The sequence below is a fragment of the Zingiber officinale genome, chromosome 6A (genome assembly GCF_018446385.1).
Source record: "Zingiber officinale cultivar Zhangliang chromosome 6A, Zo_v1.1, whole genome shotgun sequence".
Taxonomy (NCBI): Eukaryota; Viridiplantae; Streptophyta; class Magnoliopsida; order Zingiberales; family Zingiberaceae; genus Zingiber; species Zingiber officinale.
In genome coordinates, this window is record NC_055997.1 from 109,036,695 (window position 1) to 109,048,894 (window position 12,200).

At 37.4% G+C, this 12,200-nt stretch overlaps 2 protein-coding genes across 2 annotated transcripts; both read right to left on the minus strand.

Annotated features, from left to right (window-relative positions):
• Window positions 1-4,381: 4,381 nt before the first annotated feature.
• Window positions 4,382-7,691, minus strand: LOC121997365 (probable prolyl 4-hydroxylase 7). The gene is made up of 7 exons (XM_042551736.1): window positions 7,425-7,691; window positions 6,795-6,852; window positions 6,601-6,705; window positions 5,352-5,409; window positions 5,090-5,265; window positions 4,958-5,017; window positions 4,382-4,875 (listed from the first exon to the last, which is right to left on the minus strand). Exons 1-7 carry the CDS (start codon window positions 7,568-7,570, stop codon window positions 4,873-4,875), a joined length of 606 nt encoding a protein of 201 aa, XP_042407670.1. The 5' UTR covers window positions 7,571-7,691; the 3' UTR covers window positions 4,382-4,872.
• A 710-nt stretch (window positions 7,692-8,401) lies between these two features.
• On the minus strand, window positions 8,402-11,359 carry LOC121997366 (HIPL1 protein-like). The gene is made up of 7 exons (XM_042551737.1): window positions 11,003-11,359; window positions 10,750-10,907; window positions 9,901-10,671; window positions 9,609-9,825; window positions 9,326-9,504; window positions 8,991-9,232; window positions 8,402-8,906 (listed from the first exon to the last, which is right to left on the minus strand). Exons 1-7 carry the CDS (start codon window positions 11,082-11,084, stop codon window positions 8,516-8,518), a joined length of 2,040 nt encoding a protein of 679 aa, XP_042407671.1. The 5' UTR covers window positions 11,085-11,359; the 3' UTR covers window positions 8,402-8,515.
• Between the last annotated feature and the right edge of the window lie 841 nt (window positions 11,360-12,200).

Sequence of the window (12,200 nt, forward strand, 5' to 3'; positions counted from 1 at the left end):
TAGGATAAAAAAATGTCAAGTGGAATCGATGAACTTGGGACAGTCGATTCTTCATTCACGACATTAATAACATCATCATCACTTTCAGAATAATTATTTTCAAAGTCTAAGTCATCACCATTTTCATTGCCTTCAATTCCATTCACATCTCCCTCTATATCATTTTCAATGGCTAAGCCTTCATGTAATTCATTACAATTGTTTTTTTGTTCTTCTTCATTAACCAAATCTTCAAGTAATGAGTTTTTTCGATTCTTTGACAACAAATCTGTCGATCGCCCCTCTTTGAGACTCAATAAATTCTTCAACTCTTTTTTTTTTCACTTATCATGGCCTGATAGATACTTCTTAGTATCGGACATTCTAAGTTTCTACAAAAAAAAATGATTAACTACTTATTATAGACATTAGACAAACACTTATTATAAAATGCTCATTTTGCTTTAATGACGTTGAATTGGAATTAAAAATCATACATTAAATTTTTAAACTTGTATTATTTGATTTATTATTATTTCAACTAAACCATTTATCTTATTTGTTCATTTACAATTCTCATGAGGGGTTGAGTTCTCTTTTAGAGAACTATCCTAAGTTCTCATGAGGATTTGAGTTATTCAAACGTGCATAATATAGTTAAGTTTTCTAATAAAGCATGGAGATGAGTGTTTACATAAACGATAATAAAATGTTATTAACTCAATTGTTTATGAAAATATACATCTAGAAAATAAAATGATTATTGTACAATTACATCTAACTGTAGTGAATGCCAATGAATGCATAATGACAAACATATAAGAAATGTCATTGAACTACCATTTCAAAGTGGAGCAACAATCTGGTTTATCAACCTTGGCATTTTTTGGATTTAATGGTAAGTTATCCTTTTTGTTGTAATCTTGAACTTTTACCACGAGGTCTGCACATCTACAAAGTGTCAAATAGTGAGGTTTCATAAAGATTTGCTAGTTGCTATGAATGAATTTTCTCAAGGGCGGTAAAGCATATGGTCAAAATGAATTCCACCAAAATATTAGATTACTAAGTACTAATCATACTGTATTACTGTGTTTGTATCATATATTTTGCAATACCTAAATTACATATTCATAATTCATGGATATTATGTCCTACTGTCCTAGTCTATTTTCCATGTAATGGCACAATGCCAAGTTGTCAAATATTTATTCACTAGATGATGTAATCATATAAACAAAAGACAACAAACTAAATTATATATTTCACATGAATCACATCAGACATGTTGCAGTCTTGCAGAACAAGTCTTTTGATCACATTAGTCTTACATTAATAGCCTATTAATTTGATATCCAAAAACGACATATTTCAGAGAAAAAAAAATTTAATTCGATGATGAAATTAGCAATCAATGGAAATTGGAAAGCATAAGCCAATCAAACATATTTAAACAAAACAATTGATCATAGATGCCTAAGTAAAAATGGAAATCTGATACGCCAACCCGATGCTGCGATAACAGCCACAAAGACCAAAGCTGACTGTGAAATTGTGAATCTGTGATGATGACACTCGAGAGTCGAGATCACTAGGATTCGCGACTTCGCGCGACTAGCGCGTTGTCTACCTCCTATAAAGCCTATCGAGCCTTGGCGTCGGCGTCGACGTCGGCGTCAACACGGGTGAAAGATTCAAAAAGCAAAACTACGTGCAAAAGGCAAAAGGTAGCATCGACGTTTAGGGTTTTAGGGAAATAGAAGCGTGGAGGAATAAAATGTTCATGCTTATTTTGATATTTTTATAAAAAAAAAGTCCATAATATATTATAATTTAGAATTAGATCATTTTTAATTAAATTTTTTTTCATTGATATTGTTAATACTATGAAACATATTAAAATTTTATTTTAAAATTTAAAAAATGGGGCCCACCAAGGAGATGGGGCCTTATGCGTTGGCCCCGCCTTCACCACCTCAAGGTTGGCACTGGGCACGCCCATGCTTCTTTTTTTTTTTCTAAAATAGCATGTATGACTTGAGAGCATCTACAATGGAGTGTTAAATTGATGTTATAACACTCACTTAACATCCCCTCTCCATTGTGAGTGGAGCCCATATTAATGTTAAAAGGGATCTAAGTGAAAGAGAGATATTATTATAATGAGTATGTAGCAGTGGGTCTCATATCTTTTAATGAGGTGACGGATATTATAACGCGTTAACGTTGGGGATGCTCTGAGTGATAAAGTCTCCTTTGGCCATTGTTAGAATAGGTACACCGTCAAATCAAGTTAAATCTCTTCATTCTCTCCCTCTAGATTTCCTTTCAATTTCTCTTTTGTGTTTTCTTCATCGCTTTTGCAGGTAATCGTGATTTCACAGCCTCCTTCTTCTTCCTCGACTTGCTACTTTACGGGTGATCATCCGCCCTACAAAAATTTTTCAATGATTATCGGGGTAAATCGGGAATTGCTCACGATGGACTAGGGTAACTCGGGAAGAGTTCACGACAGGCCGCTCAAAAGTCCAACATCCCTTGGTTGCGTGCCCCATTTGGAAAAAAAAATTCTATAAATATGTCATAGCTAGAGACAGTGGCGGATCCAGAAATTCATGTATGGAGGGACGATTTTTACATGAAACAAAGGGCGGTATCTCCTATCTCCACTGGTAAAACCCAATACTACTAAGGGTTCCATTACCGGCAAGGGGGAGGGGGCAACCGTCGATGCCACCCCCCTTCTGAATCCGCCCCTGGCTAGAGATCGAACCATAAATACTAAGATGACAACTTAAATACCCTATTGCTATACCATAAATCTTTCTTTTGTCATTTTTTTTATTTATTTTGATTTCCTTCTTTTTTTTTCAATCTTTATGTAGCATCTATTATTAAAAAAATGACTCCATTAAATAATTTAATGCTTTGAAAATATTATTTTTTTTTCATGTTATAAAGGTAGTCTCGTGTACGAAATTCTCAAATCCCAAGGAAGGATTAAATTATATTGTGTTAATTTTATGTAATTTTACTTTGTATTTTTATAAAAAGTTAGTTTTATGATTCCAATTGATGATCTCAAAATCACATGATAATAATTTTATTCTTATCCTAAGACTCACCTTCTATTTTTTTCTCATGTTAATAGCTTGTAAATATCATCTTGACCTGTGTTTGTATGACAATTTTCTCCTGACTTAATGAAAAATTTACAAGAAAAAATATATTTCTTCTTTCTTCCAACACTTGACAAGAGTATCATAGATGTTATAAGACATTCATCACAAAAACATTGACACTAGATAAGATGATAGTTATAAATTCATATGTATTTCATCTACTACATAGACAAACAAACATAAGTATTTCATACTCGATAACCTTTGTAGCTATTTTGATACAACATTAGTTACATGTATACGACATGTATAGGACATAACATAGAGTATTATATAGGTCTCATATAATTCAATCCGATCTTTCACCATCGAGGTGGGGGAGGGGGTGGACCAAATGGGCTTGAATGTCGAAATGATGGCGGTGGGGGATCAAACCGCGAAGGAGGTGGCGGATTTATCCCATACGGTTCTAGAGATGGCGGCGGTGGTGCAAAAGGAGGAGGAGGAGGAGGAGGACCTGGTGGCGGCGGCTGTGGTGCAAAAGGAGGAGGAGGACCTGGTGGCGGCGGAGGCGACGGCGATCTGGACCACTGAGGAGGAGGCGGCGAAGGTAAGGATCTTTGGGGAGGATGATGGTATAGATGGTGGTGATGATGATGCTCCATCTAATGTTTATTATTATTTCTTACTAAGATATGGTGAGGAACACAGAATAAATAACCTACAAGGATCCTTTCTAACCTAATGGTCAATGTATAAAGATTGGTTGGTGTAGTTCATGTGATAAGTTTGGTTGTTAGCAAAGTTCGACTTGCCTTCTTTAGGATTACTTAACGCTCCAGAACTTTCTTGAAATTGATACTTCACAACTAAGTAATTAACTTAGCAATTACATTCAACAAGAGATTTTGAAATTATTATAATTTAGGTTTATAATTCATTTTTATTTCAACATAAGTGCTTAAGGACTCTAATGACAAATTTGTGAGGAAAAAAAACTTTAGTAATTACCTAATAGCTTCAAATCATGTTTAGTGTAATAGGATGACTTTGTTTTGAAGCATTCTTTCACGTCTTACTTTTGTATATAGAAAAGAATATATATAAAATAAAGATAAACTTAATTAGCTTTATCTTATAGCGACAGTCCAAAAGTTAAATATCTTTTTTAATGATAACTAAAAAAGGCTTTAGATTATGATTCTACTCGATTAATGTAATACAATTGTTTAAATTTTAATAATTATGCAATAAATAAAAATAAAAATTTTACATGAAGTCTAGGGATAAAAAATAATATTTTGAACTATATAAAGATAAATTAAAAAGTAGATAACGCATAAAGGGTTAAAATGAAATTTTAAAAGAGTTTTTGTTGCTATATTTTCTTTGTGCAAAGTCAAAGACCTTTCACTCTTGGACTGATCAGAAGCACCAGACACTCAAGAAATAAGCCGCATCGACTTGGACTTGCCGCACACCATGCAACTCTTTCGACAGTTTCCGAGTACGGCATCGTTCCCAATCATGTAATTGGGATTCTTTTGGCACTCCCCCGTGGATGCCCAATATGAACAATTCTCATTGTAGTCGGAGCACTCCTCGGTTGAGCTTGGTTTCTGCGGATTGTCATAGGACCTGACATGAATCCATTTTGGCGCCGACCATTTTTCACCTTCAATGACAGGGCAGCTACCATGGAGACTGGCTGGATCTGTTGTGCCATTGATGTGAAGGCTAAAGAAGAGCACTGCATCACCCTTTTTAGGTTTCACTGCAAGCAAATCAAAAGCTAAGCTACATCAACTAAACTCTATGATTAACAATTCCAAGAAGCATAAATTCATCGATTGTACCTGCAAGGCCATTTTTGCACAATCAGACCAACTGTCATCTTTAAACTGAGATGAGGCACCCTGAAATAGTCACAGATAAAGGTTATCCCCATTCTATCCCAACCAAAATATTTGCTGGCAGTGCTTTACTACCTCTGCTATTGGAAAGACAGTCTCCCCTCCTTTTTCGACATCTGAAAGATACATAAGAACCGTTGCATACCTATGGCCTCCGCGTATTTTGTTCTTTGGATCGAAAAAGTAGTCATGATGTGGTACGTACTTTTGACCTTCTTGGTAGCGTAATACTTGAAGGGCCTCGGCATTTTCTGCTTATAGATGCAATGCTAAGATGATGAAACAAGAAAACTACAAGAATTGCACCATGCAATGCATAACTAGCGCAAGGAAATACCCTCTGGAAGGAAGGTCCATTTGGCAATCCTTTGATCAATTCTTGCAATTACCTCATCCTTGGACCAAAGAGAAAGAATCCTTAGCTTCTTAATGATCCGTAATTACTAATTTCATACATAGTTCCAAAAATAAGAAAAATGAAAAGAATATATATTATACAACGCAACCATCGGAAAAAAAAATAGTTAGAAGATGTCAGTGTGAAACTCATCGGATGATGGTATACAAATCTAGAAGATTCAATTCGTAAATGAATCAACATTTTATACTGTAAGTTTACTCGATGAAAATAGTGTCAAACAATATTAAAGTTTGTTGTTAGTGTTTGAATTATTCTGTAACTCTTGCATCATGTGTGCCCCAAAACCATCTTAGAGCTAAGCAAGGAAGAAAGAGCAGATGGCTGAAATTCTCGTATAAGTTCTTCTTTTCTAATTTATGCCTACTCACTGTTTATGTTGTTTCTTGGGTTTTAACTGGTATTAGTTATAGATGTTCTTTTCTTCTGAAATCAGTGTGTTTGGTTCACAGTGGTCATATGCCATGTAATCCTAATGTCCATGTTTATGTGTTCCATTAAAGGCATATTATCTTCGTAGTCACAGATTATAAAAAATGGCCATATATTACGAGGATGGGATAAAGTTGTAGTTAAGTCACAAGTAGAATATATTAATGGCAATAGGATAAGAAAACATAATACAATCCGGCTCATCAATTCAGTTTATCTAGTTCTGTTTCTTGATTATTTTTTTCTGCCTTAATGGGTTTCTTCACATATTGGAACTAACTTGTTTTCTCCTTGTAAATTGTATATGAGTTTGCAGTAGTCTGTTTGTAACTCTTAGATTGGTAACTTGGATGCACTCTAAACCCTAAACCATGAGAATAGCTAAATTACTTCCAATGGGCGTAAGAGTGGAGTGATGAAAATAATAAAAAAAAATATCTCCAGCTAAAAATGGCCTTTTTTTGCCCTTTATTGCCTTAGCATTTCAATCACAATTCTATATAGATAACCTATAAACTTAGCAAAAAAGAACTTCTATTGAACATAGCTAACAGTGTATGAACAAAGATACAAAATAAAGCATCAACTGTACAAAATGTTTTGACTTGAAGATTAATAACTTTTGGACACTACAAGTAAATTACGAAAGTTGCGGTCGTTTGTTTGATGCACTTCTGAATAGTGAGATAACCTAGAGCTTTAGGCATCTTTTAGTAAGCAAGAATGGACAAAGTACCTGATGTTTTGTAAGAAACGTTCCAAAGCTTGTACGCACGTTGCTCTTGCGACTATCCCCAGATTTATTGTCGGCCACCATTGATCTCTTCATCTTGCTCCTCGCCTGCATCAAATTAGTCAAAACCAAGGAAATATACAGATTCAGAACCATGAAAACATACAGAGATAAGAAAGGGATAGCTTCTTAGTTACCAGTTTAATGATATGGTCACATTCCTCATCGGAAAGGAACCCTTCATAAAGGAAGATCCTGCAGCAAAATTCAAATACATTCTTAATGCATTCTGCCAGAGTTCAAGAACAAGCAATATGAGGATTACTATTCCTGGATGAATATTAACATTTCCTCTAAAAAAAAAAAAAGTAGAATTTGATTCCCAATTCAGGCCTTGTAGATTAATATCTAAGTTGACAGCGTTAGTTAAGCATATGGCTTCAATAAGACCTTTCTTCCTTTGAAAGAGTAAGGTTTCTGACGCATTGAAACCAAGAAAATCGAAGTTCAAAGTTAACTTTTTTTTGAGCATTTTGTCCCAAAATTTGCATTGTCAATTAGTTGGGAGGAAAAGTTTGTTGTCTCAATAAGACCTTTTTCCTCTGAAGCAGCAAAGTCTATGACGAGCTGTAACCAAGAAAGGTTCAACTCACTTTTTGTATTTGATCATTTTGTCCAGAGATGTCAATGAGTAGGGAGGAAGAAGAGAAGATAAATTTGAAACAAAACCCTAAATCAAGATGTCAGAACTATGAAACCGTAGTGTACGAAACTAAAAATGGAACTTTTTTGTGAGAGAGAGAGAGGAGAGCAACGCTAACGCTCACCTGGGACGCCAAGAGATCTGCGTGACGCGACTGGGATCGTCTATGCTGGGCTCGGTTACGGCGAGGGGGACGAGACCCGGGAAGGAGACGAGGAAGAGGACGAGGGCAGAGAAGAAGAAGGCGATGGAAGAGGCGTAGGATCTCATGGCGGCTGCGAAGGCGAAGCGGCGCGTGAATGCTTCATTGTCGTCGCGATGCCGATGGTGAAGCTATAACGGCAAGAGGGCGGAGAGTTGGATCCGGCGGCGCCCACAGTGATCTTAGGCACCCTTGCGATTCCCGCGGCAGAATTTTATAAGGATATTTTTTTTATTAATTATAAAAAAAATATTTTATCTTTCTTTTGCATTCAGAAAATACTCTAATTTCTAAAATTATTATTATTGTAATTACTATGACAATTTAGGTAGCGGTGAGTTAAATGATGGAATCATGAAAATGACGATCGTATGGGTTTAATAAAAATATGAAATGGGAATAGAATAAAACTCATTTAGTTATATAGATTTGACTAATTTTCATAAATTTAGAAATTATTTTTAAATTATCATTTTTAAATTCATAATTTAAACACTATTACATTCCTTCATCATTATTTATGGATAATGATGATTTCTTAATTTGGTAAGTATATAGAATTGAGTAATGGATGAATTGACCCGAGCTCAGAACTAATCAACAAAATTAAATATCCAACTAAAAAAATATTTTTATAATCTTAATATTTAATCTGTACCTTTACTGATTAACCTTCCAGCTAAAATAAAATTAGATTAATGCCAATTTTTTTGTTCATATTAAAAATAATTTTAAAATTTATTAATAAATTTCAGAGATTTATTAAATTATTTTATAATTTAATAAAGATAAGTATACATGCACGATAACTAGTTTTTTAATAAAAAAACAAACAATGTTCTTTTAATCTGTACTGTATAATTTTTAAAATACGGAACTTTAGGTTTTTGAAAGCTTTTGTCAAAAGAAAGCAGATTGCGAATCAAAATAAAAATTTAGATTTAGACAAAAACAAAAACAAAAAAAAAACAAAAAACAAACACGACTTGCAGATTCAACAACCAAGCTCAAATTCAACACCAGCAGAGAAGCACAAACACCGCCGCCGCCGCCGCCGCCGCCACTCTCCCCGTTAGCCCTTCCATTCTCCTTGCAGACGAAGAACTCCCTGAACCCCCTGCATCAGTCGTGTTCTCCAGCGGGCAAGTGTAGTTGCATCGGCTCGGGGGAACGATTCTGTACACGCCGACGCTGCTTAACAGAAAAACATCCTTTCTGTTGTCTTCCCCGAACGAGAACACGTATCCCAGGTCCGGGAGGGGGCTCCCCGCCACCCTGTCACAAGGAATCGGAGACCTCTCGCTGCAACCGAAAGCCATCCTTGTGCTCGTGTAGTTTCCGCTGTTTCCGGGCACCTCAGCGGCTGCCCAAATCGCCACACCGTACAGGTCCGCATACAGATATCTGAAAACGCCATTTGAAGAATAAGAAAGCTAGCAGACTTTATCGATCGCACTGTCATCGATCGTCTAAAAATTGGCTACCTACCTTCCATGCAAGCAGGGGTCCGCCGTCGACCTGTAGACATAACCGCCGGTGATGGACGCGGAGCCCGTCGAGTTGTTGACCTCGGCGTGGGTGTAACCCATGGCAGGGAAGATCGGACTTATGGAGCTGAGTGAAGTGTTTCCGCCGGGCGTCCTTGGCGGTCTGTAAAGATCAGGGCCCTCGTAGACACGCCATCCGTAGTTGCCACCCTTCGTGATCAAATCTACTTCTTCATATGTATCCTGTAAATTCTGCCTTTGTCAATTCCAGAACTAATGAGACCTTAGCTTGTTGAAGAACAATTAAGTGGTCACTAAAGGGAACTGAAACTTTACATCTCCAGTGTCTGCGCAGTAGAAATATGAAGGTCTTTCAGAATCGAAATTGCATCGCCAAGGGTTAGCAAGGCCTAATGCCCATATCTCGGGTTGCAATTCGCTGTCGATCGTGTAAGGATTATCATCTGGAATGGAGTAGTTTCCCCATAGACTTAGGTTGGTTGCTTGATTGTCACCTGAAAGTGGACAATTACAGTTATGTGATACAAATTGATGAGCCAACATAGTTGCAAGAGAAGCTAAAGGAGCTAAATCATAAGTTTATCAAGAGTGTTGTTACTTTGGAAGTTGTTTACGTCGAGCCGCATAATTTTTCCGAGCAATGCTTTCTTGTTTTGAGCAAAGTTGAAGGGATCCCCCTTGCTGCCACCATCCCCCATCATGAAATAGAGGTATCCATCTGCCGGTCCGAACAGAATTTGGCCTCCATGATGGTTTGTGTATGGAAGACCCATAGTGAAGATCCTCCTCACTTCTAATGGATTGGCACTCGTTGCCTACAGCCAAGAAACACAATTTCTATGGCATTTTGCTAGGTGATGAAACAAAGATGTTCGAAGAAGACAGCATACCGTGGAAGGTGTTGTTGAGGAACTATTTACAGTGTACTCGGCCACAACAGCTTGATACTGGCATGGCTGGGCACCACGGTCTGCGCCGAGATTTGAAGGATCACATCCTGCATCGGAATTGCATGAACACCTTCCTGAACAACTCAACGACTGAAGCCTATCGCAGTTGTAGGAGACGAAAAACCGGCCATTTGTAGTGAAGTTCGGATGAAATGCAATGGCCATCATGCCAAGTTCAGTGTCGTAGTGAACTTGATCAGTTAAATCAAGGAAGGGGTTGGTCTCGTCAATCTCCAGTGTTCCTCCGGATCCTTGATCAGGGATCGTCGCCAGCCATATCTTGCCAGCCTGATTCAATACAAAAGCGCGGTTCGAGCCATCGGGGTGGGGGACCATGTTGAGGTAAGATCCATTGGCAATTCTCTCAAGGCACAGGCCTTTGGGAGAGGGTGAAGGTAAGATAGTGTTGAATGAGGTTGAATTGCCATTGAAGCATAGGGAGCTGTCACTCGGAGAACCTCCGAAAGCCTTACAGAAGTCGGTTTCGGATTGCCAGATATCGATGAGCCTGGAAGAGGACACTGGCAATCCTGCAAATGGAGAATTCAGCATAGAGACGTTGTTGCAGGAATCCCAAACTTGTGTACAGAAGTTTGGGTTGGGATTTGATGCCAACGAAGAGGTTGATGAACTGGTAGAGTTGCATAGAGTAGGAACTGTGTCAGGGCTTGGTCCAGTGTCGAATAACTCGGCAGAAAATGGATCGCATCTCTGAAACAGACATAAAAGCAGTGAACAAAGAAACAACAAACAGAAGAAGAATGGCAGTTTTCGGGGGCGAAAGTTTACAGCGCAGACGATGGACTTCATGACGGCGGCGCAGGCTGCGTCGGAGATGTTCATGGACTGGAACTGCCGCCGGAGGAGGCCGTCGTCGGTGGCGTTGCAGCAGCTGCTGCCACTGTTTCCGCAGAAAGTCAGAGTAGTATTCAGAGTCAAAGGTGCCACTGAAAGCAACAAAAGCCCCAAAAATTAGCTTGATATTAAGCAACAAATTAAATCCCAAATTTTTATCACAAAAAAGAGACGGTTGAAAACTTACTCGAATTGGTGCAGAGTTGGAGGGAAAGACACTGAGGGAGGAGGAGGAAGAAGAAGAAAAGGAAGAAGGGAAAAGAAGCCATGATTGCTTGCTTCGTCTGTCTCAGCTCAAAGAAGGATAAGGCAGATCTATGGAAGTCCCTCTGTTCTCATGGTTGACTTTTGGGTAGGTTTACGACGCAGAGAGTATAAATTTAGTAAGGAAGAAAGACAAAAGCATGAATTGAAAAGGAGGAAGCTTCCCAATTTGCGTTGAAATTTGAACAGCATCTGTCGCAGTAGTTGGGAGTTGGGAAGGGTGTGGACAGGATCGAGATCTCGCCTGTGCAGTATCTTCAAAGTCAACTCTCAGGAACAAGGATGGTTGGAAGGTCAAACCTGAGGGAGGATGTCGTATATTTTTTAAATTGATTTTGTCGATGGAAATGGATTTGGCCCCCACGAACGTGGAAGCGCCTAAGGAAGCTTTTTTTGGGAAAAAATAAAAAACGTATCTCAAATTAAGGATAACATCAACTGAGCCTCTTGTTTCTTGAAATAAATAAATAAATAAATAAACTTCTCTTTATAATGTTATTCCCAGATTAGTCTCTGATCCCCTACTGTTGTAGAGTTAATCCGGTAATTTCTATAACGTTTTAATTTATTTAGAGTTAGTTTAAAAACATTAATTTTTAATTAAAAATTATTCTAATTTTATTTATTTTTGATTTTTTTAAATTGTATATCTATTTTTTAAAACCTAGTTGATTCTTTCTTTTCCACATTGAACTCTAAAAATAAAATAATATAAATTAAATAATTTAACAATTTTATCCATTGAAAAAAAATTATATAAAATAAATTAATAATATTTTTAAAAATATATATTACAAATTTGTCCAGGGCCTCGGAACCAGTTAAGACAACCTTGTGTAGAAGCTAGAAGATAGTTGTTACAAGTCCTCAGGGCGTAGCACAGATGGGGAGTGCATGGTTCTGTGGTTGAAAGGTCCAGGGGTCGATCCCCGGGGTGTCACTGCCTGAGGTTAACGTCTCGGCTATGCACTTTCCACCTGTGTACCTGTATTTACCTCCCTCCATATCCATGGGACCGGCTCAGTAGCTACTACAATGTGTAATGTAAGTTTAGGAGGTAAACTTTATGATTTAGAATATCTAAATATTATTATATCAAAATACTATTTACTAATTTAATT

Bases quoted from the DNA above. Each gene is read 5' to 3' on its own strand.
- LOC121997365 (XM_042551736.1), bottom strand. From the start codon at position 7,570: ATGAGATCCTACGCCTCTTCCATCGCCTTCTTCTTCTCTGCCCTCGTC. The intron at 6,706-6,794 runs GTAACTAAGAAG...AATTTGATGCAG, and splicing joins GTGACCATATCATTAAACTG to GCGAGGAGCAAGATGAAGAG. The intron at 5,266-5,351 runs GTATTTCCTTGC...ATCTATAAGCAG, and splicing joins ATGGACCTTCCTTCCAGAGG to AAAATGCCGAGGCCCTTCAA.
- LOC121997366 (XM_042551737.1), bottom strand. From the start codon at position 11,084: ATGGCTTCTTTTCCCTTCTTCCTTTTCTTCTTCTTCCTCCTCCTCCCT. The intron at 10,672-10,749 runs GTAAACTTTCGC...TGTCTGTTTCAG, and splicing joins TGAAGTCCATCGTCTGCGCT to AGATGCGATCCATTTTCTGC. The intron at 8,907-8,990 runs GTAGGTAGCCAA...TGGCGTTTTCAG, and splicing joins GACCCCTGCTTGCATGGAAG to ATATCTGTATGCGGACCTGT.